Here is a 27976-nt window from a genome sequence, read left to right on the forward strand (position 1 = left end):
CAGAAAAAAAAACTGTTTCTTGTAAGATTCCTACTAACATTGTCTAGTTTGTACGATGCCTTACAAGATTCTGATAGCCTTATGAATGAATATACAAGCGCCTGGAAGTTTCGAGTTCGACTAGGGTAGCATAACTTCACATTCGGATAGGGAACTTGATTATACAAGCTTCGTAAGTTCTTCTCCAATTTCTCTCACATTTCAATAAACCTAATGACTGCAGAGCAAATGAGCATCGCTAGTCAACTGAATATATAGCTCTGTTAATGTACACAACTAGGTAAGAAGGCATCGATATCGATTGATAAATGAAAGGTGCTTTTCGATATGGTAAGTGCACTTGCTAAACTAAACTTTCTGCTTAGCAGACAGAGGCTAAATGGTCAACATGGTCCTGAATTCGTAGTAGTCGATGAAGCCATCATTGTTGCTGTCTCGCTCGCCTAGCAGATTATCCACCAGGCCTAACATTTCCTTGGAATTCCACTCCAAAGTTGTCTGAAAAACAAGTACATCGAAACTGAAAAAAAAAACGTAGCCAGCGCAGACAGTTGGAAAAAAGTCATGAACTTTCAAATTTCAAAGGAAAAAAATTCCTTGAAAGCTCTTTAAATTTCAAGAAAACTCATGATTGACTCAAATAGGTAACTGAGAAAACTGGATCAATGATTTTGAGAAAACTGGATCAATAGGTAATTTTTTTTACAAATCTAAGGTTTACAAATCTAAAATCTATTCGAAACTGTTGCAAACTTTTGCCTCCCGAAATTCACACGATCAACTCCAATAAAACAGAGGAAAATTTTCCACCCTGAAAAATGCTACAATGTGTTCAAAACTCTCCAGAAAACCCACATTGTTCTGATAAAATGAAGACTTTATCGAAATTGCAAGATCTCGACACTCGACTACTAACTAAACTGATCGATATTCAAGGTGTACAGAGATTTCTCAAAGACTCGATCCCAAAAAAGGATCCACTTAAATTTCGCCCTCTTAAATTAAAAGGCACAATTCGACCCAAATATCTCACACAAACAAACTGTCATAATAAATGTGGGGCGAAATATGACTCGTTCTAAACGAAAAAGGAGGATGAGTGTGTGTGTGAAAGAGAGAGAGAGAGAGAGAGAGAGAGAGAGAGAGAGAGAGAGAGAAAGAGAGAGAGAGAGGGGGGGGGGTAGGGGAGGTGAGCGTGTCTTACATCTCTGTGGAACATGGCGTGTAGTATCTCGAGCCCGTCTATCTTGTAGTTCTTGTCTGTATCGTGGAGGATGAAGTAGTGGAAGTGCTTCTGCTCCCTCGTCATCTCCTCCTCCGGGATCCGAGAGATCTCCTCCAGGTGCTCCTTGATGTGGCTGCAATCATAGAAGCAACAATATCAACAATAATAATATCAACACAACGTCCACAACACAAACATCAATGCCATACAAAATTGAACGTCAATGCTAATTGAATATAAGCGGGTGAGCATCTACATAATTACAAGCATCGATTCTTGCTAATTGTCACCTCAACTTCTATTGATATGGAAGAACTATTAATACCAATGTAGGAAACTATTATTACGGTTCCACGCACCATATATACCTGGGAAAATTTGCACGAAGAAAAATAAATCCGAATAAGCTAAGCCAGAAACATTTTCAGTCAGGTTTCGATTCATGATAGTCCACAAAATCTGTAGAATACTTTATTTTTGTTTATACCCTTTTATTGGTAAACCATGAACTCATAGCTGCTTGTGAAAGTATAATTAAGGTTTCGGTGAGATGCATGAGCATAAAGCCATAAGTTTCCATGAAACATCATCTAATTTGTTGAAAAAAATTGGATGAAATTAGCACAAAATATACACTTACTCGTCTTCAGAGTCCAGATCTCCTTTTCTAAGTTTCTCAAACTTTGTTCTGATCTGGTCCATGTTCAAAGGCTCGTGAGGTCCCTCGTGGCAATGAGTCATCTCAAAAAACACTGAGTAGAGCGATAGAAGCAAAAAGCAAGCTGAACTACTACACACCATTACAACAACTGAAAATTAATTTAATTTAAAATAAAACATACCAGTATTTTTTACGATACTCACAATTAATCATAACAATCAATAACCCACAACAGAAAGGTCGAATGAATAGAAAAAGCGATCTGCCAATAACAATCGAGCACCAAATATCAAGAGTGAACATCTAAAATTCTCGACTAATACAAAAGCATTTAAACAGATACAGAAATCAGATACATAGAAGACAGTTGGAGAACTGTTATTGATTTCACGGAAGCCAATATACACAGAAACTAAATGAAGGAAACAGAAAAATATCACCGACTTGTTTTCTAAAATTTCAGACTACATAAAAAACCATTTAAACAGATAAATAAATCAGATACAGAGAAGACAGTTGGAGAACTGTTATTGATTTCACGGAAGCCAATATACACAGAAACTAAATGAAGGAAACAGAAAAATATCACCGACTTGTTTTCTAAAATTCTAGGCTACATACAAAAGCATTTAAACAGATACAGAAATCAGATACAGAGAAGACAGTTGGAGAACTGTTATTGATTTCACGGAAGCCAATATACACAGAAACTAAATGAAAAAAAAACAGAAAAATATCACCGACTTATTTTCGGAAAAAACTTGAACTTGCGAATTTTAAAGAAATATTATATGCCCTTAAAGCTCTTCACGAGCAAAATATATTTGACCCTTTTTTGATAAAAATTAACCCGATTTGATAAAATTGGATTAATAGCTTAACATTTTATTTCGCTCAATAATCTGATAATTAAATTCCGTTTTCGAAATTAGAATCTATCGCATTTTTGGTGACCTTTTTATTTTTGCTGTACTATTGGAGAGTTTGCCTTCTTTTTAACAAAGGAAACAAAATGCAATACAAAAAAAAACACTTAGCCATGGCGCCTTGCCTCATACTACTTCATGCAAAGTTGAACATAAAATACCAGGTAGCAAATATTACGCTTTGATGAAGTACATACGGCTGATTATACGCAATTGCTCTAAGGTTCAAAATTTGACTAATGCGAAAAAAGTTGACTGTCAATTTTTTTAAAATAAATCCAATCCGTTTTGAGAAAACTTTGCCAAAGCCAAAATGTTATCTCTATTTCGAGATCTCTCAAACAATAAAATCAAACTATCTTATGAAACAAGTCATGCTCCATTTGTCCGATATTTCAACCATGGGTATAATTTAGCTTCGTGTAGTCATTGAATTTGTGGTCGTTTCAAATAAAATAATTTTCGAACCTCCAGAACAAACATAGCTAACTCGTCGTTCAAAAATGTTACAATTGAAATAGGAAGTGGAAAAACGAAAAAAAAAATTATAAACAAAGTACTTTTTTTCATTTCGTGTTTTATTTTATTTAAGTTTTTCAAAGGTTCTAGTTGAGTTAACTTCGGGCTTTTAAAAACTGGTGATAATCTTAAAGAAGTCAAACGTGGTGGTGGGCATTAAGAGAAAAAAAAATATCGGTAAACAAGCCGACAGAACTAAAACCGACAGCCAATAAGCTGAAACTCAGCTAAAAATTTTCGTCAAGTTTCGTCATAATTGGATGTAACGCCCACAAAGATCCACAATAGCTATATAAGTAGCACATTGTTAATAATTTGTTTCAAAACTAATTTTTTTGGCAAAAGTGTAAATTTTGAATTGCATTTTATCTGGCAGAGTACTGTATCCACAAAAATTATCTTAATCGTAGTATAATTGATTGAAAATGAAATTACTATGTTATGAATTATAGTTCTCAAACTTAATAAATACATTCCACTCAAAAGTACCACCTATTATAACATTTCACCGACCTTACGTCTGTACAACAGGTTTACTTGCTCTTATCACTTGTTTTTAACATGCATATTTTGGGGAAAACAAAAACATATGAGTTGTAGTTTCAAAATTGTCTATCAAATCAAGCCATTTCATTTCAGGGTCTACTGCAAGCAGCCGATAAGATATGAGAAAATGTTGCAAACGTGCAAATTTGCATAATAATTACGTAAACATCGCCAACTGACAGTTGGAAGAGTAATGAACGCAAGGAAACTGAAAAAAAAACTGACTTGTTTTTTTTTCAACCTTCAACTTTTGATTTCGAAGAAAAAAAATAGATGGCCTCAAAATTGTTTGCATGTGCAGAACAATTTATTATGGACACTTTTTTGATAAAATTAGCCCAATTTGAGGAAACTGGATCAATAGGTAAAAAGTTATATTTCGCTGGGAGTCTGATAACTTATCTTCATATTCATACTTCAAGTCGATCACGTTTTTCGTGGCCTTTACACTTTCTATGTTCGATAGAGGAATTTGCCTTCCATTGACACAGAAGCGAAGCATCGCTTCGCAAACACTAGGTAGAACCCGACGAAAATCAGCACTCTTAAAGGGCAAAAAATAGAAATAAGTTCGAAATAGTAAAAAAAAAATCAGCTACCTCTTGGATTCATTCTGCGACCTAGAGATTATGAGTATCACGCACTAAACACTCAGCCACGGATGCTTAACAAATCACAAACAGAGAACAGATGCTATGAATAACTCACTAACAGAGCACCAGCAGAGAACAGATGCTTTGAAATTACCAATGCTTAAGATCGTGGTTATACAGAAAGTGCCGCCAAGTAAGTGAAAACTTTTAATGAACCTTTTTATTTGCGAGTTAGGTTAGAGCATAGCCAATCGAAGATTGAAAAAGAGTAATGAACGCAAGTAAACATAAAAAAATAATGACTTCGTTGAAAAAATCTCAACTTTCGAATTTCAAAGAAAAAAAAGATGCCCTTTCAGCTCTTTGAATCTCTAGAATGATTTATGCTGGGAGCTGATTTGATAACATCAACCCAACTTGAGAAAACTGGATCAACAGTTTAAATTTTTACTCCGCTTGAAATCTAAAAATTAAATTCGACTTTCGAAACTAGAAATCGTTCACATTTTTTCGCGCCATTTCCAGGTTCGTATTTGGAGAGTTCTATATACGTCACTTTCAGCAAATTAATTTCAACTGAACTCAAAAAAGGCATATATATCTAAGTGCATTCAGAAATGCATAAAAATGTATGAATGCATATCTGTAGCTATTAGAGACTTTACGAATTTTTACTGAAAAAAAAACCAATAAGACCTAAATAAGAGTCTTCACTAGGTTCATTAATCTTAAAAGAAGAAGGTATTAAAACACTATGCTGGTGTAAACAAAGAAAATTAAATATACTTAAGATATTAAAGTCAAATCCCGGAAGCTCAAATTTGAGCATGAAAAAAATAACAACACGACCTACATTTCTTTACTACTTTCATGACAGTTAATATGCGTTTCCGCGTATTAAGCACACACATCTAACTTCAACCAAAACCGATCCTTGACCTTCATTTTCCAGGGGCAATAAACGAGGGGCCTAAATAGTCGCATTCATTCATTTGCGTAGAAAAAAACGAATAGAAACAAACGTACTTCAATTAAGTCGATATGATATAGATTATGCTATATATTACAAACCTAAATAACTGTCAACTTCACCTCCGCTTGTCAAAATAACGGGAAAGTTTTCATTTCGACTGTTAACAAAGCTTCACTTCCATTTTTTCCACAAAATTACAATCCAATGTTTGATTGCAATCAAAATGATTTGCCGTTAAATGTCCTCAAACCTGAATGATAATTGCTATATTAAGGACTTTGATACAAAAGAAATCATGGGGGGGGGGGGGAGAATTGAATTGTTTAATAGATCCAAATCGTCTATAGAACGGATTAAGCTTCTAAACTTGATAAAAACAAACAATATCAAAAAGTATTTTCATAATTTTCATTTATATACAAGGCGGCGTAAAACGTCTGCTTTGAATGGAACAATGATACACATTATTAACTGTATTACTTGACTCATACACGTATAATTTAAATTCACCCAAATTATTCATCTAACAACTCCAATCGTCAATATAACATTTTCCGGCTCAGCAAAAATAAATAAAATATATACTGACTAAAACATATCAAAAGGGACATTTTCAATTCAGACTTATGATTAACGTGATCAGTATAATGATTTTGTGTTTTGACCCTTTATTTATAACAAGGTCACGTCATCAGAAACAGTCGCTATCTTATTTATAGACGTGAATACCTCATGAGCGAAAACTTTGTCAGCAAATAGGAATTCTCATTATTCATGAATTCGAAAAAAGCAATAAAATCAGTCAATTTTGGACAATTTAAGGAACGGAGATTGATAAGTTGAGAATTTTTGCCAATTCGGTTCCTCGCGCATGAGAATAGCCCCATCTTATAGTATACTAATAGTTTCATTTTCGACTAGCACTGACATTAAATGATATGATATTCATTGCGCTTCATTGCGAGGCCATTTGAGAGAAAGGATTGCATAACGAGCAACCATGGAAATTTATTGGAATTGAATTCCATATGAAAATCTGCAAAACTCATTTTCAATTTCATAAAAAAGGCAAAAATCTGACAGAAAATTAAAACCGGAACTTGTGCATGTTTTTCTGATTCGTTTCATATTTTGGTCTCGCAGTTCTTGATTTCATAATTCTTAACATTTATTGTTATAACTTTGCCAAAACTGTTGTTTAGGAAGGGGCGGATTTAGGAACGCGCGCCCCCTAGCCACCCAAACAGCCAATGGTTGGTACTCTGTTACTACATCCATTTTAGGCCGACCAATTAATATTCGACAAAAAAGACAATTTGGCGGTCAATACCCTCCAAATGAAGGGGTCCCAGAACGGAATTTTTGGCCTTTTCTCTTTAAAAATTTTGACTCGCTTTGCAAAAATCCTGGATCCGCCCCTGTGTTAAAGGTTAACAAACTGAACGAGTTTTCGTTGTGGAAGAAGCTCTGGATTAATTACACAGTTGAGCTCAAAATACTACAATTTATCCGCTGCACATGCTTGAATGGGCTGAAGCTGTTTGGGTTGAAAAGATATGGAATAATATCAAAAAAGATAGACTGGCGAGACAAGTAAATAAGCACACGTAAATCGAAAACCAGCGATCTAATTGCAATTGGGCCAAAATCAAAACTCAAATAGGATCATACATCACTATGAAGTTGTGTACGTTGAAACTGATTCGAATAAGGTCACTGCCGTTGGTAAGTTTTCATATGAAGTGAAACATCGATTGGCCTTGAACAACTACTGCCAAGTAATGACTATCTGCTCTGTTCTCGATTGAAAAAGGGGAGGCAATTATGACGTCATCACCAGCCGGGCAGGGGAGGCAAATTGTTCACTTCAATCATTTCTTGCTGGGGGACTTCGTTCACGACGTAGCTCAATTTGACACGTAATCTCAGTTTTTGCTAAATTATAGAAAAACAATAAGGACCAATGTTTCTGCAGCGAAAAAATGCAGTTCAGAATTTTTGAGTTGAAGAGATTTTAAATGGTTGTTTCTGGGATTAATTCACATTTTCAAGGATTGCGGTGAGTTACCCAATACATACCAATCTTTTTAATAAATCTTCGGTGGTTACAAGTGATTCTGTATATAGCTTTTTTTAAAGATGTTTTCACTCCATGTTTTTAGAGCGCAAAAACTACAAGAAAAAAAGTTTTGTTTTGATCACTACTTGTTCAATCCACGCAGCACCGGCAAAATATAGCTAGAGTGTAAAGGAAATTGTAACTTAGCAATTTCATATGCGGTTGGTGTGTGTGTGTGTCTGTGTGGGGGGGTGGTGGTGGGTTGAGGGTATAACAAAAAAATTCTAGTGCCAAAATCTTTCTGCCCGGGTGTGTATGATCGTGACCAGACACCTCCGCCCCAAAAACCCAGTCATTTCCGCTCTAAAAGCAGTCATTTCCGGAACTGACTGCTTTTGGGGCGGAACTGACTGGGAGGCGCGTGTGATGTGGATGCAAGTGTTGTTACCTTGGTTGGGTTTGATATTTTGATGAGCTGTGTCACGGGTACTGTGGTAGTAACGGGTGCAATGTCAGTGGCCGAGGGTGGCAGAAGACTCAGCTGCATCGACTGCAGCACACAAAACACATCACATCACATCATATATTTTAAACCTTACTTCGTCTAAAAAGTCAACCATGCCAGTAACAATGTTTTTTTTTTTTTAAATTAAATAATGAGAAAAATAGCGGCCACGTTTTACATTATATTTTACTTGAGAATAGCGAGTGATATAATCAAGATAATTGAGACTGCAATGCTGAACGTTCGCTGTTGGTAAGGCTTTTTCGCCTTATTAAGACAACTAATTTTTTGTGCATGAAAAGCATGAATTGATCACTTGCTCTCGCAAGTGAAAACAGACCTCCCTAACACACTTATTCAAACAGGCAGATTGAATACTTAACCAAGCTGAAAGCTCAATATTATTCGTTCATTGAGACTCAACAGACTTCTAAACTACGTCCACATTCAAAATTCAAATCGCATATTAGTAACACTTATTACATCTTAACGGTTTATTACTTCCTCCAGGCGCCCATCTTGCAATTATATCAGCATTTTCGGCGTCGACTCTGGTATCTTTACCTCCCTCTATAAATCCACCACTAACTGAAGCTAATAGCACACATTTAAAACTTATATAATGATATACCTACTATATTATATTGTGTACCTTTGGAACTGCGACTTGTATGATGAAGTTCTTGGCCAACTGGTTCGAACTGTTCGTAGTCTGCGACTGGAGAGTGACCAGGTTCTGGATGGAGTCGAAAGCCACCACCGCTATCGCAATCTGAACTCCACCTTTGTTGTACACATTAGTCAAGGGATAACTCTGCTCTGGTTGTTGGGAGAAGTCACCGAAATCAGACTGCTGTTGTTTCGTTGCTGCATCTGGGAAAAAGAATGGAGTAAATTTTTATTTTCAACCCACAATTTGATAACCAAACATTGTATGACATTGAACGTATGGAATTTAATTGATGCCTTGAGAAAATGCCAAAAAGGCATTCGCCTGTCGCGTAACACCTCAGTTAAACCCAAAAAAATACCACGACCTATATAAGAATCTATGTTCATCGACTATTTTATGGAGAGCTGCAGTTCTCCAATGCCCGGAGCTGCCAATCCCATCTGATGGGACAGGGACAGCACCATAACCAAAATTCGGATATGATGATGATATTATTTATAAATATTTAAACTTTTTAGAGCTATTAGATGCTACTTCAGAAGAAAAATTGAGACAAGTTACATTTTCTTCTTTTATCATCCTTCCAAATTCGCATCGTAGGATAAAGTTATCATCTGAGAACCATGCTGAATTCAGATACCATGCACGATTCATGAAATTTGCGAAAATCTTTTTGGATAAGAGAATGGGTGCGTACCAAATATATTCATGCTTGTGATATTATCAGCTGCAGGGGGTGCGTTCTGATTGCCGAACAAACCAAGTAAATCGTCATTGAGGTTCGATTGGGTCGCTCCAGTAGTAGATGTGTTGTGGTTGTGGAATCCGTTCACTTGGCTTCCAGGAGCTGCTTCTGTTCCCAGACTGCCACCCAGCAGATCCAGAAGCGTTGACTACAAGCACATTTGGCAAAATTATTGATAATTGATATCAAAAAATTAACACGTTAATTAAAAGGTGGAAGTCTCTAAGTAGTAAAAAGCCTTGACAAGTTGAATAAGTCTTGCCTATTTATTATTTTCCAATTATCCTCTTAGTTTTTAACGTGCAAGTTTCATTTTGTCAAGAAAGGTAGTTTAATGAGGTATACCATCAATCAAGCAAAAAAAATCTCGATTTCAATTTGAGCAGTTACAAAACATATTGCACCGAATTTTATTCTTTTGGAAACTAAACCGTTGTCTTTACATCAGATGGTCAAAGATGAGGACTTCTAAGACTTGGCGAAAATTCACACACAGACGCGAAGCTGCGCTTCGCATCACTTGCGATGCAACAACTGTAGTATGAAAGCACCACGACGCTCAATAATTAGCCAACAGAACTTCGAACAAACATATAATTGAAGAAGCAAGTGGAAAAATGTGTTTTTTTTAAGTATTTTGTTTCATGCTTAAATTAATTAAAAGTTTTTCAAGAGGTCCTAGTGCGTTTGACTTTTTGCATTGAAATATTGGTGCCAGAGTATCATCAATCTCAAAAGTACTACCGGAAACTTTAAGGAAAAAAAACGTAAATCTGCCGACAGAATTAAAGCCGACAGGTCAACCTGAAACTCATATTGGTCAAAAAAAATCATATTGTACAAAATTGCATGTAACTCCCATAAAGTGTCCAGGATAGCTATTTAAGTAAAGTATGCAAAGCGGACTACAGAACTTGGAAACTAAACCGACAGAGCTTAAGTCGAAAATCATGAAGCCGAAAAATCATCAGCAGAAAATTAATATCGAAACTTTATATTTATAAATACAATGATTTGCGATCTGTATATAGCATGTACCAGTAGGAACTAGTACCTAGTAGTTAAATTTGAGTTTTCATTAGCAGCAATTGATTCAACTGAACTTGTTAAACTAGTTGTTGACGCAAAAAAAAAAATTCTATATTCCGAACTAATTACGCTTGCTAATCGCAAGCGTAACAACGTACATCTGAAGTGGCGACACTGTTTGTTTGGGATACATGACCCATGACGTCTCCACCCATTATGTCATTGGATGCCATGAGAGAAGCAGTGGTTCCCCCGTTGGCCATGCCGGCCTGCTTTGCGGGGTCTCCACTTGCAGAAGCTGCATCTGCGCCTGACTCGATTGAACTTGTGAGTGTCACCGCTTTGAACGGTGGCAGGGACTCCAAAAGACCATGTCTAAAAAACGGTCATGTTATGAACAATATAAACCAATCAAAACGGTCGCAACGCTTCTTAGATTACCTGGTTCCGATTGCCTGCCGTTGTTAACATTCCTGATTATTTAACGAAACTATCATACTTTTGATCAACCATCGTGACATTACCAATTTTAATGATCAGAATCAAGTTAACCAGGCGTTCAAAAAACATCACGGCCACTAGCATGTGCATGAATGTTAATAAAAACAAAATCGCATCCTATTAAATAACTATCAAATAAATCACATCCTAGTCGTAACTTTAAGTTGAGCAATTCAGTAACGTTATGGTCGGGACGCTTCTTGGCATTCAATACACATCACGGCCAGTAGCTTGCGCAGGAATGTTTTGTCGAGATGTGTGGGGATTTGAAGGAGGGTTGAAAACTTTTGTCTACCCATTTTTTGGTCAGTCATTTCGATTTTTTTTTGCTCTGCCGAAAACAAACATATTTGGCTAAAATTTCTGTCAAATATGCCGTTTTGTTAAAAATTTTTGGTCGAAGGTCAAAAGTTTTGATCAAAAAAACACAAAACTCGCCCATCAGCACAATGCTGATCATAGCTATATAGAACATCAGCCTTCCATTTATATGAAATCTGCATAACTTCGATAAAAATTGTAGTATGAATGACTTAACATAATTCAGTTTCTTGTCGTATGATAGGAGAGATGTGTTCTCGTACCTGAGTGAGTCATATTTCTTGAAGATGGTGCTGTACTCGACTGACCTCTGCTGCAACTCCACGTCTATGCTGCTCGTGTAACAGGAGAGAATGTGGCGGATTTGACTGCAATAAAACTTCATCATCATCACACACATTAACACGATTGATTCTTGTCGTGTTGGTTAAATTTCATAACTTTGAAAAATTGGTTAAAAATTTTTCTTCGAAGGGGATTTTTTCATACACAAAACGAAGCAAGCAAACAAATTTTGATTTAGACCAGTGAAATATCAAAGAGTTCAGGAGAGTGAGTAGATAACTGTTTCAGTCGAAAAAAATTCCAAAATGCGAGAAGCCACATTATCTTGGGGTGTTTTTGACGCAAAATCATGTTTCCCATTTAAACATTCCGTACGTATATCTATAGCTTAGGGTCAATTTACCCGAAGAAGACACAGAAAATGAATTCACAATCGATAAACATAGCCGCCAGAAAGTTGGAAAAGTGCCGAGGAACTCAAATATACCAAAAAAAGATAGATTTATTACTAGTTTTCCAATTTTAATGAAAGACAGTTGGAAAAGAGTCAATGAACGCAAGTGAACAGAAAAAAAACGAACTTAATTTAAAACCGGATCAATAGGTAATTTTTTAATTCCGCTGGAAAATCTGAACTTTAAAATCCGCTTTCGAGAAATGAAGCCGATCACTTTTTTGTGACTTTTATACTTTTGCTGTTCGATAGTGGAGTTTGCGTTACGTTTCACAAAGAAAATGAACTGAAATTAAAATGAAATCAAAAGTCAAACCACGAAACAATAATTTGATTCTGAACAAAAAAACTCTGGAAATTCTGAAGACCTTTTCTAAAAAAAACGAAAAAAAAAAAACCCATCGTGACTTACATAAGAGTCTGATCGTCGCTCATCGAATCTTGATTAGGTTTAGTGCCCTGAATTTTAAGAAACAGTACGTGTGAAGTTTTTAGAAAACATATCCAATTTGAGAGAGAAATATCAAACGATTGCTTTGTTACACTTCCTCTTAAAAACTAACAATTAGACTCTATTTGTCCTCAATTTTATTTCTGTTATGGCAGAGCGTAATTTGTCTTCCATTTAGCAAATATGTCGGAAATGAACATCCAAAAATATAACCACCAAAGAGATAATTGAGTGCCAACAAAATTAATAACTATAATTAAATAACTAAAAATAAACTCTATTCTATAACCGTTTACAAATTTCTGCAGAATCGCTGAAGGCTCTGGAAAAAGAATCGACGGAGACAAAGACGAAAACCATGAATAAAAAAATCAGCATGTTTTAAAGAAACTTGTTTGAAAAACAATTACTGTCTGAAAATAACTCCACCTAATTACCACCTTATCAAAAATGGTAGTTTATTTCAATTTTCAAGAAACTGAGCTGGTGGAACTCACCATTCGTACTAAAATTACTATTTTGTGAATAAATTGGCTAACGAGAAAAAAGTCAAGTACCCGGTTGAAGTGCAAGTGTAAAAAAAACCTGCGACCAGAAGCAATCAAACATCTGACAATTGATATTTCTAGCATCAACATTTCGCAGACGACAGATCTAACTTAAAAAAATTGTCAAAAAAGAAAATTTATTTCCAAGAAGAAATTCGAGAAACCAATTTTTGAAACCTTTCATATTTAAAAAAGAAACATGAGCAACAAGCAGTTGGAACAGAGTCAATGAAAACAAGAAAACAGAAAAAAAACTGCCTGTCTTTTTGAAACAAATACTAATTTCAATTTCCACAAAATTATACCTTTAAAACTCTGAATTATGAATGACGCTTATTTGATAACATTAACCCAGTTTGAAAAAACTGGATCAGTCGGCAAATTTTTTATTCCGCTAGAAAACTTCAACATTAACATTCATCTATATTCGAAACTAGAAAAAGATTCCTTTTTTAATGCCCTTTACAATTTTACTGTTCGATAGTGAAGAATTTTGCCTTAATTTCAAAAAAAGAAATGAAATGACAAAGTAAAAGTCAAATGGCAAAAAATCTAATTTGAGCGTGAACAAATTCTAGAAATTATCGTAAAAAAAACAAATACAAAAATCATCGCGACCTATATTTCATTGAGTCTTAAAAATTCCCCTTCAAAAAACAACCATATCAAAAGTTAGGTAAAATAGAAAAAACAAACTCAAATATGAGAATCAAAAGAAGCACAAGCTATCATCTAATATTTGCAGGGTCAAAGCTACCATTTAAAAACAAGTAACAAAAAATCTATACAAACTGTAGACAGACTCTATACAGAAAATCTATAGACTCTATTCGAGTCTTATAAACAAAAGCTTCACGCATGGTGTCTAATTCAGATCCCATAGGAAGGATTGCGCTCTAATAGAGTGGCTTAGACTCATTGTAAAGCTGTGAAAAGAAATGCGATTGATACTTTTGTAGGAAAAAAGAAAAACTACTTGTGTAAAATGCACCGAAAAAATTTATTCATATCAAAAACATCTCGCGCTATCAAAAGACAACCGTCTGCATACGCTAGTTTTGATGCCTCTCATTTTCAAGAGCATGAATCAAAATAAAAGGGACACAAGTTACACACAGCGGCGAAGCTGCGCTTCTCAAACACTAGCGAGAACATGACAAAAAAGCAGCTTTACAATGTGAAATAGGAAAAGATAATTATGCCTCAAATTAACAAAAAAAAAATCGGCTATTTCTAAGATTCGAACGTGCGACCTAGAGATTAAGAGTCTCACATCCCAACAACTCAGCCAAGAAAGCTTAATAGGTAATATCCAAACACTAGTCACAAATACAGCAGAGAAAAGATGCTATGTAATTTCCAATGCTACAGTGAAACTTCCAAATAGGTGAAAAATTTTAATGAACACTTTTACTTGCGAGTTGTTAGAAATAAAAAGTGTAAAATTGAATAAAAACTACAAAAAAGGAGTGGGCTTATCTAGTCGAAAATTTCTGGAAATGCAATCCAGCCGGGTACAAAAACCAACCCAGAAAAGCATAAAACGCAGCCGTGGTAAAAACTGAGCAAAACTAACGCCACAGAAAGTCTCAGTCAAAACCAAAAGGCGAACAAATTTAAAAAAAACAGTAGGCACAACCTCTAAAAACGTTAAGGCCGGTATACATTAAAAATTCAAAAGTTTTTGCAGAAAGTTTTTGATTCCCAAATTGGCGCTGAAAAACTCCAAAAACCAACTTTAATCGAGTAAAACTAAGCTTCCATGGCTTAAATTAAGCATTAATAAGCTATTGTAAGTCTACTTAGCCACTTCAAACTGGTTTTTCTCGACACAGGAACTTTTATCCAAATTATTTAATGTCGTTCAAATCACGACTGAAAGGGCTTGAATATGATATATCATTCGACCCATCCCGATGAATATTTGTAGTAGCTTAATTCGCGTGGCAAAAAAAAAACACACCCGAGTACAAAGTTTTTCCACATTTTTCAAATGGTCGGAACAACAAAGCTGGAAAACAATCCGATAGAAAAAAAACTATAGCTGCATATTTATTTGCTTTGTTTGAATTTTTTGGGGTCTATAATTAATTAATTACCCCACCAGTAAACTAAAGCACCAGAAATTATTCTGGAAAAAACCCAAAAATATGCTATCGGGTCCCGAAAAAAAATCACCTGTTGTTGTATGAATTGTGCTTTGTTAGTCCAATTCATAGAAGCAATATGTTTTTTTGAAAAAACCCTTAAAAGTAGTCAAGTCAAAAACGATGCTAGCATCCTTTCCCAGTGTAGTTTAAAGGTAAGAAAAGCACCATCACCGGTCACAGTTAGCTCTAAGACCAAACCACCCCACACCTCGTCAGTAGGTTGTCAGTTTCAACCAACATTTCATTCAATTAAAACAGTAACTGTGATTGAATCGAGCAACAGCTCAACTTACGACTCTATGTGTTGGTATCTACAATACACGGCAAGATAATTTAAACTTATGGGCATCTACTTGCATACAACACTACAACTTTTTTGCGATTCGATTCTATAAACTCACATCACAACGATCGATTATATGAACTTACAATAAAAGTTTCACTTGACATCACATTTAAATATTGCTGTTAGATAAGCGTCGTTATGATTTCACCCACTAGCAATTAATCTTACTTGGTTCTTTTAGCCACTATTAATTTGAGCGGAAGTATTGAGAGGACTGACTTAGTTGTGTTCTGGAATCGGGTACTGAGCTTCATGAGGGCGTTGATGATGTAGTCTTTGGTGATGGGCGTGGCATGTGTACTTTGCAGGAACCCCACCAAAGTTGTCACCACCGCCTCCTCCGACACCTAAACAACAACAATTAGTGCCATCATACAAACAAAAACATAGTCATCATGTGACAAAAAATAGTCTTCAAGTAAACAACTACAAATAAAACAATTATTATGTAAGTCACAAAAAAATTGACAGTTCAAGTTATTAAGCGCCATTACAATAAACATTTTCGACCAATTCTACATAAAAGAGCCATCGAGTTTAGATAATACTGTTCAATTAAACCGATGAGTTTTCTCGTAATCAGACAAGCAATAGTTGAGTGTTTTTTTTTCTTAAATTTGTGCAGATAGGAAATTCTACTCACGATTCCTTCAGATTGATCTGTCAGCAGCAGGTCTCCGAACTCCCCAATGCACCATGCAGACACTTGGATCAGAGGTTGCTAAAATAGAACAGTTTTCACATCTTAAAATTCCTAGTCTATCCTTGTCAAGGATTTTGTACGGTTTGAAGTGAAGCGGCAATGAAATATTTTATATTTTAACAAAAATCTAGGTAATCTTCGAGTTTAAGATTAGGATCAAGAAATAACAATGAAAAATCCACTCTCAACTGGTTTCTTGAAGTTCGAACAGCCCGATATCAACCGCAAAACTTATTTTTTCGTTTTTTATTCACAATTCTGAAACAAAAAGTGATTTTACTCGTTTATTCAACAGTTATCTGCGTGAAACAATATGGATTGAAATAAATTCGTGTTTGTTGCAAACTTACATGTTCAATGACATTTTCCTCAAGCAGTGCTTTGTAGAATTTCCTGGCCGCGTGTGCGTGTAACTGGGGCGTCTGAGACACGAAATGCACCATGCTCGAAACGAGGTCATCTCTAACGTAGTTGCCAGCCTGCAATGGAGTAGTAAGAATAGACTGGTTTTTTCTGTTGTACGGCCCCAAATAAGAAAATTGTTGGGTACTTTTACTTATTCCGCCCGAAGTAGTTCAACAGCTCATCAATAATTAGATGAATGAGTTTTTGAAACTATGTTCTAACAACACAATCAATTTCAGCCAAGCAGGTTCGAGCATTATCATTTCTGGTTAACACATTGTGATAGTTACATATTAGGGCGGAATAAGTAAAAAGACCCAAATTGTTAATTGAGCTTCTGTTTTTTATGAAAAACTTGATTTTCTTTACCTGTACTTAGTTTCAAGGAATCTGATCCGAGAAATAGTTCGATAGAAAAACAAAAAGATCAGTTTTGGGTCGCATAACAGAAAATACCCTATAAGGTTACTAACGAGATTTGCAGTTATTGTTCCGACTTTCGAAGAAAACGGAAAGGTTTTTTTATTCAGTCAATTTTCGCCGATCAAAATAGTAGTTTTCAACTTAAATTTTTTAAACCCCATTGAAGATATCGACTTCCTGAGTTCAAATTTAATAAGTTATTTTACCTCCAATGATTTTTTTTTAATTCTGCTGGTTGGAAAATTGCCCAATTGGCCATGTTCTGGACTAAATTATGAGCGCTTTGAAGAGTTTATTCATAATGCTGAGAGCGTAACCAGAATTATTCATGCGTGGCGAATTATCCCGCACAACAAAATCGTTCCAAATTGAATTGAGGCTAGTAATCGGTCGTATTAATTTTGTACGACTCAAAATTTTACACTTTGATATTGTCCAAAACTTATAGGTTTTCAATATTTTCTTTTCCCACAAACTATTCGATATGAATTAAGGGACAATTGGAACATTCAGGGCTTTGCCCTGATATACGAGCAGTCTTGTTTGTGTTTTATCACAAAATGATAACTAATTCTGAATAAGTGCAAATCATTGTGTCCTTTATCGACAAAAGAGCAAATCGCAAACTCAAAAAAGGCAAAAACAGCTAGCAAAAACTGTTCGTTTTAAACAAACAATTTAACAAAATAATAATTTATACATCCAAAACACTGAATTTAGAAAAGAAATGCAAAAAAATTGATTAAAATAACATAGCCAACAGAAGGTTGGTAGTGTACAAAAAACAATCATTCGAGAAAAATTTGATTGAACATTTTTCAACTTTCGAATTTCAACGAAAACATATATCAATTTAAAGCCCTTTGAATTTCAAGAACTGCTTATGATTGGCCTAATAATTTTTAATTAGCCTAACTTCTAGAACTGGATCAATGAGTAAATTTTCTATTCCGCTGGGAAATCTAAACTTTAAAATCAGTGATGTCCACTTAAAATAAAAATTGATATTTAAATTAAAATTGTTTAAGAAAATTATACAAATTGTTGGCATTAATTTAAATTTTCAAAAACTATTTAAATTTTCCTTTAGAATTTTAAACTTTTCTTTAGTCTGTTTTACTCCTACGTTTTCTGCCAATTTTAGGTACTTTTCGCAATTTTGTGAAACGAATTCCACAGCAATTTTTTGGGTATGTCTATTTGCTACAAATATTCATCAAATTTGTCGTGAAAATTTAGATTGTTTGCTTTTTCCGCGGAACTGTGAAATGTTAAATTTACTATCATGAGAAAACTGTAACTTTGGCGTCGAATCGAATACCGCCGGAGCAATTTAAATTATTTCGATTTAAATTAAGTGGGCTCATAATTTCACATTTAATTTGAAAATTAAATGAAAATTTAAATTAATTTAAATAGTTTTTTTAATTGGACATCACTGATTAAAATCGACTTTCAAAGCTAGAAACCGATCAATTTTTTTCACCCAAATTTCCCATTTGTAATTGCACCCCTTTAAACTTTCAGCTGATGCATTCATTTGAAATGAACTGAAAAGATGCATATATAGATGCATGAATTTGTATGAATGCATGTCTGGAGTTTCAAGACTTTCCTAAAAAAAAATCATCAGTACCTATATAGGTCAAACTGACTTCGTTCTTTCATACTTAAATCAATTTTTTTTTTCAGATTTCTGGTTATTTTACAAAGGAAAGGTCAAAAGGTCAACTAAATTAGACGACACACTGCAAGAAAAGAAGGAGAAATAATAGGAAATAATCGTTAAAAAATAGTAGTAGTATTAAGCAGTCGAAACCATAATAGCAAAAACTGGTATGTCCACTTACCATTGTGAGAACCTTGGTTGTAGTGTCTAAATGCCACTGTTTGTGCGGCGCGTACCTGAAAAAATACATCTCATTTTTAAGTAAAATCATCAAAAAACAAAATATCAATAGTTTATTTCAAATAGAAAAAAAAGCACATGGGGAAAAGCAATTGACATGCTTCTACTTAACATTCCAGCATGCAAGTTCAAAAATATTTTTTGATTTTTTAAAAATGTAAGTATGTCTAAAAATAATAAATGAAACGAGAATGGGATCTCTTTAACTATCACCCTCCTTGATGGTACCTACTAAGAAGTAATTGCCCTTACAAACGACAAAATCAACTTTAAGCATTTGTGAATTTTTTTACCTATAAGAGAATAACCCTTTTGCAATGGGGGTAAGTAGGGGTAATTAAAGAGATCCCGGAAATGATTGACAGATGAAACGGTAACACATACTTTTCGGCCACTGCAAAAATGTTGCTTGTTACGTATTCTCGGAACTGTCTGTTGTCTGGTTCGGCCAGGAACTCCAGAAGTTCTTTGTTCATCATGCGCACGTTGCTTTTATTCACCAATTCAAAACTGAGAAACAGCGCACGCCTTTGAAAAACCACTTGAAATACATCTCACGCTCAAGTGATTGCTTAACCTGTTCCATTAAAAATGGAATCGACTCAGTAAATCCACTCTCAGAACCATTGTCGAGCCAACAGTTGGAAACATGTCACAAATTTCGAGAAAACCAAAAGCATAGCCAATTGGAAAAGAGCAATGAAGGCAAGTAAACAGAAAAAAAACTGACTTGTTTTTTTTTTTAAGAAAAAATCTCAACTTTCGAATTTCAAATAAAAAAGTAGATGCCCTTAAAGCTCTTTGAATTTCTACAACAATTTATGATTTGCACTTTTTATTTAAAATCGACCCAATTTGAGAAAACTACAACAAACAATTTTTTTTTTTCAACTAGTGCCGTTTTTTCTGCAGGTGTACTAAAAGGATTTGAACGAAAAAAAACTAGAGCTTAGGCAAGTTTGACAGTCATAATTAAACACAGAGGCAAAGCTGAGCTTCGCACCACTTGCGATACATATAGGCCGCAACCTATTAGGCCCAAAAACGAAAAAATTCCTAAAAACTGTTAAAAAAATTAAGACTAACAAAAGTTATTGAGACCCCCTTAGCCTCGAAACCCAGACACCCACAAAAAAAAAACTTTTTCCGCTCGTCGAAAGACGCAATATGAGGCCAATAAGCAGATATAATATCGACCGAAACCAATCAAGCCGAAGAAAAAGGAAAAAAAAAGCCGGAAAAAAATTGTTATCATGAAAAACTTGAACTATTATTCTATCAAGAGTTTTGGCATCTTGTGCGATCCAGAGGTGAAACGAATCGAAAAAATTAGGTCACTAAGCCGATAACAAAAAACAGGCCGAAATCATTTGGGCAGAAAAAAGTTTTTGAACGAAGAAAAAAACAAAAAGAAAACATACGAAGTCAAGCTTACAAAAATTACAAACAGCAGAGGTAAATCAGAACACTAAAAACAACAAGAATGTTTAAAAAAAAAACAAAAAAAACCAATTCTACAATATGGCAACTAAGCCGACAAAACATAAGCAGACAATAATAAGCCTACAATTTTTTAGAAACGGACTATTTCCCGTTTGAAAAAAAAACAACAGCTCCTGTCAGATTAATACCCAGGATCTCTAAGGTCACAAGCGTATTCGTTACCTCCGACTAAGGGGGCCAAAGACGTTAAGAAATTGAATTCATTATGAACCAAGATACCAGTTGATTCAAATGGTTCTGTCAAACAAGTTGTTAATTGAAAAAATTACATATTCCGATTTGATAACGCCTGCTAACCACAAGCGTTACAAGCAAAATAAATTTAAAAAATTGTCGAAAAATTATTAGAAAAAAAAAGTAGTTTTTAGAATTTTCGAAGTTTTTGATCGCAAAAAGGCGCTAAAAATCTCAGAAAAATTAACTTTACTCGAGTAAAACATAGTTTTCAAGGCTTAAATTAGGCTATTTTAAGCTATTAAGCAATCAAAATAATCTATTGCAAGCATGCTCGCTAGCTTTATTCGCTCGAATTAAGAGTTAAAAACAAAAGTTTCATACCTGTTTTGTATTATACAGGGACAACGTTTTGATGTCTTTCGAATCACGACTGTAAGGGCATTAATATGATGCACACTCGACTCCTTCTAAAGATTATTTGTGGAACCTGATTTTGCGTGGAAAAAACACCCGAATACAAGTTCCTCCCCATTTGTCAAATGGTCGGAACAATCACCAAGACCTATATAAGAGTCTTCACTACGTTCACTAGTCTTAAAACATGACTGATTGCTTCGATTATTTACGATATTTTCGAACAAAAACATACATCGAATTTGCAATTTAAGAATCTTTTTTGCATACAATTTTTTCATAAAACAAACCCGTTTAGAGAAAATTGGAACTCCATTGGCAATTTTAAAAATAAAAATTCATTTAACTAAAACCAATTACTTAATTTATTCATTAATTAATTTTTTTGCTCCATTTGAGTTTAGGTTACTGGAGAGCGTAATTCAAATCCAATTATGCAAATGAATTTGAGATTGAAAGTTAAACCGCGAAAAATCAAATTTGAGGGCGAAGATACTTTTCAAAAAAAAACACCAAGACCTATAAGATAGTATTTTCACTACGCTCATGACTCTTCATAACAAACTGAAAGCAACCACACTTACTATGCATGTAATAAATTGGAATTCCGAGATATATTGAGTTGAAAAATTTCTGAAAGCGAGTTTTTATAACGCTTGCTAACAGAAGCGTAATTAATGTTGTTGTTTGAAACAAATAGACTTTTTGGGTTCATTTCATGAATTTAAAAGGCATCAACTGTGTTAAATTATTAATAATCGAATGTCAATGCACATGCTATCAAAAAGCCGTAAAGGTGCCACCAAAAAGGGCACCACTATTTGCGACTTTGTTTGGAAAAAAATAGTCGTTCTATTACACTACGCTCGCTAGGTTGAAAAATAATCATTGATGAAGCCACAAATACCATCGATGATATTCGTGTATAATAACCATACAAGTTTTATTAATACGTCCAAAAACCTCAAAACTATTAGGCAGTTGACAATTCGACTTAGCCGACTGTTTGAAACCTTCCGCAGACGATTTTTCGTAGTCTTATTTCCTGTTCTTAAAAAAATATTATACGCTTGCGATACAACAGAAGCATAGTAGGTCAAACTAGCCGACAGAAAAGGAGACGAATGCCATTAGGCTAAAAATAAATTAGTGACCTAGAGATTAAGCACACTAACCCTCACACACTAACCACTCAGCCACGGAAGCTTATTAGCCGACAATCACTAGCCACAAGTAAAGCAGAGAACAGATCCAATGCAATTTCCAATGTTACAGTGACAATTTCCAAATAAATGAACACTTTTATTTGCGAGTTAGGTTAGAAAAAAAAAGGTTCGTAATAATACACTAAGCTGATCGCAGCTGAAAAAGAAGCCGAAAAAATTATATCTATCAAAATTTCCATATTTTGAGTAAAATGTCAAAAAAACGTTGCCGGCGTTGAATTAGCAATGAGGTAAAACTTATCGAGCGGTAATGAAGCCCACAATATTTGGATGGACATCCACTAACTCGCCAAAAAATTTTCAACTAAAAAATTACGAAAAACGAACATGAGACACAGAAGCGAAGCAGAGATCTGCATCACTTCAAGAAATATTCACTTAAAAAATAACGAAAAACGAACAAGAAACACAGATGCGAAGCAGAGAGTCGAGCACAATTCAAGAAAAGAAAAATTGAACCCAAAATCTCTCAAAATTAATTTTCTATGAGCAATCTCTGTTAAATTGTCTAGAATCCCAAATAAAATTATTCCAGAAAATAGAGCGACGAAAAAGCCGAGAAATGGCAAAAACTGTTATGCAGGAAAGACTATGATCAGTTTTTTTTAATCATAAGCATTTTTTGCAGTTTTTGATCCGAATGAAATTGTTTACAAAAAAAATGATTATTTCCAGCGCCATGTTTAAATTGAAAAAAGTGTTAGCCGATAAAACTTGGGAAAACGTCCGTTACGCAGATGAGCTTTAATACCCTTGAGCCAAAATGAAAACACATTTTTACGCTCTAAGAGTTTGAAAAAAAACATACAACACTAAAATAAGTGGCTCACTATGTTCGTTTACATTTGAGAAGGCATCTGGCGAAGTTAATGAAAAATCTATTGGCATGAATTTTTTTGGCCTGGATTGTTTTTCAGACACCCAGGTTTATTAGCATATGGAAGCATGTAGTACTTTTCAAATTGACCGTGCATAACTGTTCTGTTTAAATATTTCAAAAACAGAAAGGACCTTACGTCTGTACAACAGGGTTACTTGGTCTTAACTTTTAACATGCATCTTTTTGGGGAAAACAAATACATAATCGTTGCAATTTGTCGTTGCAAAACTGTCTATCGAATCATGCTATTTCATTTCAGGGTCTACTGCAAGCATCCGATATGAGATGAGAAACTGTTCAAACATTCTAACTTGCATAACAATTACCTAATGATATGAAACTAAGAATATTATGAAAAATAATATTTGCCCTTAGTAAAACGTCGGATGTTTGCCCTACTAAAGCTGCTTTTTGGACGTTTTCAACGGTTTTCCACTTTTCGGATGTTTGACATATCGGATGTTTGCACAGTACCCTGCATGTGAACTAAGGGGAATATTTGGTTGCATGAATGTTTCACACATCGACTACGATTCTTACTTTTCGGCGCACAGGAATATATTGGACGTGATGTAAAACTTAAACTCCGCATCTGCGCCGTACTCGAGGAAACTCATCATTTCTTTCATAAGAGTCCGAATGTTGCTCGGATTCATGAGGGAGAAAGTCAGTTCCATCGCTCTCCTTGCAAGCACAGACAAACACAAACCAACTGCTTGCTTTTTAGCAGAAAAAAAACAGTAGAAACAAAACTGCCAGAATAACAAATAACTTTTAAATCTATTGATTTTTACACCAGCTATCCGCGATTGCCCAAAGTTGAAAATAAAGAAATTTTTTATTTTAGTTTTTTTTTTTTTAAAAAAAACCTTTTCACTAGGTTTGAATGAACAATTAGTTGACAGACAAACAAACCACTTGCTTATTTTTTCGGTAAAAGTCAAAAACGAACAGTCGAATGAACTATATGTCTAAAAACCAACGGATGAACAGAAAATCCTTATCTCAGACGGCATCCGCTGAGTTTTTTATTCTAGTTTTTTTCTGAACTCTTCTTTTTCATTAGATTTAAATTGACTTAATTAGAGGATGGATTTACTGAGTCGTTATTAATATTGAGTAAAAGTGGATTCGTTATTATAATTGAGTAAAAAAGGGATGTCGTGGTCTTACTTTCTGATTGTGATGTCGGGATCTTTGAGACACTCCACCACTGTGGACCTATGTCTCTGCACTGCATTGTAATCTATATGCACTGTCTTCAGGAGGGTATTCAGAGCAACATATCTGAACACACCACAAAAGTATCCAAAATAAGTTTATTACGGCACTTGGTAAAGTATTTAAAATGAAAATTTTGCAAACAATCCCCATTTGAAAAATAATTACCAAAAATAGCTACGGGATTATTCAACAATTACGCGTATCCTAATTAATAAGGTAGTCAAGATCCAAAATGAGGTATTAAAAAATTCACAGAACATGAAAATCGAAATTGTAAGTCATCAATGCAAATAAGCGCAAAGGAAAAAACTGAAGCTCACTGGGAAATTCACATCGATCGTTGATTTGCAGTTGCTGTTTTCAATTTCAACCATCTCAAAACTGCAGCCTATTAACCTGTGCCTCAATCTAAGTCAATTAAACCGAGCTTCTATTATTTGAATAATTATACGATAAAATCGGTTTCCAACAATTCCTGCTTTTTGTTCATTTTGCATACGCATGAAGTGTACCTGATATTTTTGTCAGCATTGAGGAGGAAGCGTCCAAGTATGTTCACAGCCAGCACTCTTAGTCCACTCTCTGACTTGATGTCCATAATGCACATGACAGTCTCGTACAGGATGGAGTTGCCGACGTTCTTGCTAGTCTCCGTGTTGGTCGCAATCTGCGCCAGGATGTCATTCATCGCCTCACTAGCGTCCGCGTCATTGTGACCCAAAATGCGCAGAAGCTGCAGGATCCGAACCTGCATTGAAATGGACATCATTTCTGACCAGCGGGGTGGATTTAGAAGGGGGGTTTCGACTCCCTGCCGACCCAAAGGGTCCCCCTATGTACTATTTTGGGATATCAATTTTTTGGGTGACGGACCTAAAATTATTCAAAGGAGCCTTTGGCGTCAATTTATACTAAGTTTGAATGGGGAGTGCCAAAATGCCGAATTTGGCCAAAGCGGGATCTTTTTAGTACAATGAAAGAGCTCAGAAAATCAATTTGGACGACCGAAAAAAAAGGTTGACAAAATTTTTGAAAATCCCCCCCCCCCCCCCGAGAAAATCCTAGATCTGCCCCTGTTTGACCACACACGGTTTAATTTTGGTAAAATTTTTTGAAATTTTTGTTATCAATGATATATTGATGATTAGCTTTGAGAAATAATACTGAAGTGCACCATTTTATCATTTATACTAAAATGAAGTGTATAGGTAAAATCTAACACTTTTCAACAATTACTGACTTTTGTAACAACTTCACCTACTTCCAATTTGACTTTGGAAATGAAGACAATTTTTTTTCCTGATTCTAACCTGAAGGAAAGGATCGCTGATACCCGAGACATCGTGGTCCGGAGAATAGCCAGACATCGTCAAATTCTTCAAAATGCGCACCAGATTTTGCACCATCTAAAATTAGAGGGCATTAATTGCTTAATAAAACTGGTATCACACTATATCTATATAACAACCCTGAATTCATAGGAACAACCATGTGAATTGTTCAAAGCTAAAAAAAAATAAACGGCAATTAATTAAAATAAATGTTCCGCGCTTTCTTCGAAAGTCAGAACAATAATTACTTACTTTCAACTAAATAAAACAACGTTTTTACTGCTTTGCGTTCAATTATAACAAACTAAGTAAATAACTTTAGTATTCGTTGAAAATACATGTAATGAAACATTATTGTTACTGAGTGAAATGAAACTTTGACAAATCTGTTGAATAGAAATCAGTAACTTCGCACGCGTGTAGTTGAAATACAGCGACGAGTCACACTATCTATAGATACCCAAAACAAATTATTACGCCCAAATTTAGTCGACGACAAAGAAGCGAAGCCCTTACACCAATGAATACTCACTTCTCCCTAAATAACAGCAAGCTCCATGTCTTAGAATTCACATTATAAATGAAAAAACTTAAACCGAAACCAAACATACTTTTCGAAAGTGAATCAGACAGTCTTGACTCTTAGTGCACATTTCAGTGATAAGCACAACGCCTGCTAACAAAGTGCCGTGATTTTTCTCTTGCAGTAGCTGGCGACTCGCTGGCAGGAACATCTCAATCAATTCGGGTACTTTTCGAATGATTCTCGCTGCACACAAAGCGGCCTAAAAAAGAAGCAAGAATAGCCGAAAAGTAAACTGTTGCTCTGAAACTAGCAGAATACTCCGATCACCGTTATCTTACTGCTACTCAAAGACTGAAATTGCTTTAGGACTGGTTAAACGAAGGTTTCAATACTTAAGAGCGCAAATCATTCATTATCGATAGTCAAAACAATAAGAACGGCTAAATTTTGCAGCCTTTGCTATTTTGGGAAATTTTTATTGGCGCTCAAAGCACGATAGAAGTGGCTTAATATCATGCATCACTCATTCTCATCCGAAGTATGATTGTAGCGCCTGGTTTTCCGTCAAAAACACCGAAATACATTTAGGGATCCGATAAGAAGTGTTTAGCACGCTTTAAAACATCAATTAAGAGCAGCCTCATTAAGCGCCATTAATACCCAAAAAAAACATCTTTTGAACTATTTAAATTCAAAAACGATAAAAACCCATTCAAAAGATTCAGACGGCCGTCTATGTTTCAAAAGAAGTAACCTTCTTTTTAATGTATGAGTTGGACGACTTCAGCAACTTCTCAACTTCGCCAGCCAGATCGCGACACATCTCAGTGGAACAAATTGCACCCAGAGTACACAGTGAAAGCGCTACATTGTAATGATTGCTGTGTGTCATGTCGCTAAAAAATTGCCATTATCATTTTACGGAATCCGTATTTTTATTTATCAGAACTTTTCGCTATTTCTAAAATATATTTCCACGAAGTCGCTACAGTGACACCATGGTACAAATTGATTGTATTCGACTGTTTTTAAATCACAATGAGTTCGAATGCCTTTCCTGCTTGTTCAGTGAGGTTGATGCACGTTTCGGCTTCAGTGTTTCATTCAACATGTAAAAGAAAAAAGTTACCAAATTTTTCCCCATCCATTGAACTAAAGAAATGTAAGATAAAATTTCCTATTCAATATTCCCATTCGAATAAGAAATTTTACCATAACTTTCTTTTGTTCAAGGTAATTTTCTTGAACAGTTTTTGTTCTTTAAATTTTTTTTAATGCGACCCGAAAGCCGAAGCATGCATCAAAATCACTGAATACTATTAATCACTTTGATTAAATATAAATAAAATTACAAGGACGTCTTTTGAACTCACTTTTTGAGAGAGTTTGTAATAAGTAAGTGAACATCTTGCTTCTCATCTAACAATAACATGGCACCCAAGTAGCCTATCCTCTTGTCTGAAAACTTTGGCGAAGCTATCAATTTCAGGCACTCTAACTGCCCAAAGTGCGCTGGATATCCGAGCATGTGAATATAAAGCAATTTAGCGATGTTCTTGCATCTGTTTTCGTTATCGTCATCACGAAACGAATTTCTTATCGTTGCACATTCTTTGTTCACAACTGCTCGTTCTTCAGCCTGTGTCCTGCAGGCCCGTACCTGCCTTATCAGATCCCTTAGCCGTACAGTACTAGGCATCTGAAAACGAGAAGGCATCTGAAATTAAAAGCAAAAATTTAAACTA

At 35.0% G+C, this 27976-nt stretch overlaps 3 protein-coding genes across 6 annotated transcripts in view; 1 reads left to right on the forward strand and 2 right to left on the reverse strand.

The window, feature by feature from the left end:
* LOC134843901 (uncharacterized) overlaps window positions 1-27976 on the forward strand; it is a 681357-nt gene that overhangs the window by 365464 nt on the left and 287917 nt on the right. The window lies entirely within an intron of this gene.
* On the reverse strand, window positions 50-17240 carry LOC134857083 (multiple coagulation factor deficiency protein 2 homolog). Its single transcript, XM_063873440.1, has 4 exons — window positions 17229-17240; window positions 1866-2036; window positions 1205-1358; window positions 50-498 (listed from the first exon to the last, which is right to left on the reverse strand). Exons 2-4 carry the CDS (start codon window positions 2024-2026, stop codon window positions 376-378), a joined length of 438 nt encoding a protein of 145 aa, XP_063729510.1. The 5' UTR covers window positions 2027-2036; window positions 17229-17240; the 3' UTR covers window positions 50-375.
* Window positions 6773-27969, reverse strand: LOC134857082 (AP-1 complex subunit gamma-1-like). 4 transcript variants are annotated; one of them, XM_063873436.1, is made up of 18 exons: window positions 27605-27969; window positions 26986-27127; window positions 26317-26490; window positions 25685-25780; window positions 24887-25122; window positions 24324-24437; window positions 19335-19478; window positions 18892-18946; window positions 16564-16692; window positions 16154-16231; window positions 15730-15857; window positions 15458-15475; window positions 11540-11644; window positions 10613-10829; window positions 9378-9573; window positions 8660-8880; window positions 7951-8052; window positions 6773-7378 (listed from the first exon to the last, which is right to left on the reverse strand). In XM_063873436.1, exons 1-18 carry the CDS (start codon window positions 27946-27948, stop codon window positions 7277-7279), a joined length of 2601 nt encoding a protein of 866 aa, XP_063729506.1. In that variant the 5' UTR covers window positions 27949-27969; the 3' UTR covers window positions 6773-7276. The 4 variants fall into 4 exon arrangements, with proteins under 4 accessions (XP_063729506.1, XP_063729507.1, XP_063729508.1 ...); XM_063873437.1 differs by lacking the exon at window positions 19335-19478 and adding an exon at window positions 23691-23834; XM_063873438.1 differs by lacking the exon at window positions 15458-15475.

Source organism: Symsagittifera roscoffensis, chromosome 1, assembly GCF_963678635.1.
Source record: "Symsagittifera roscoffensis chromosome 1, txSymRosc1.1, whole genome shotgun sequence".
In the NCBI taxonomy this organism is placed as follows: Eukaryota; Metazoa; Xenacoelomorpha; order Acoela; family Convolutidae; genus Symsagittifera; species Symsagittifera roscoffensis.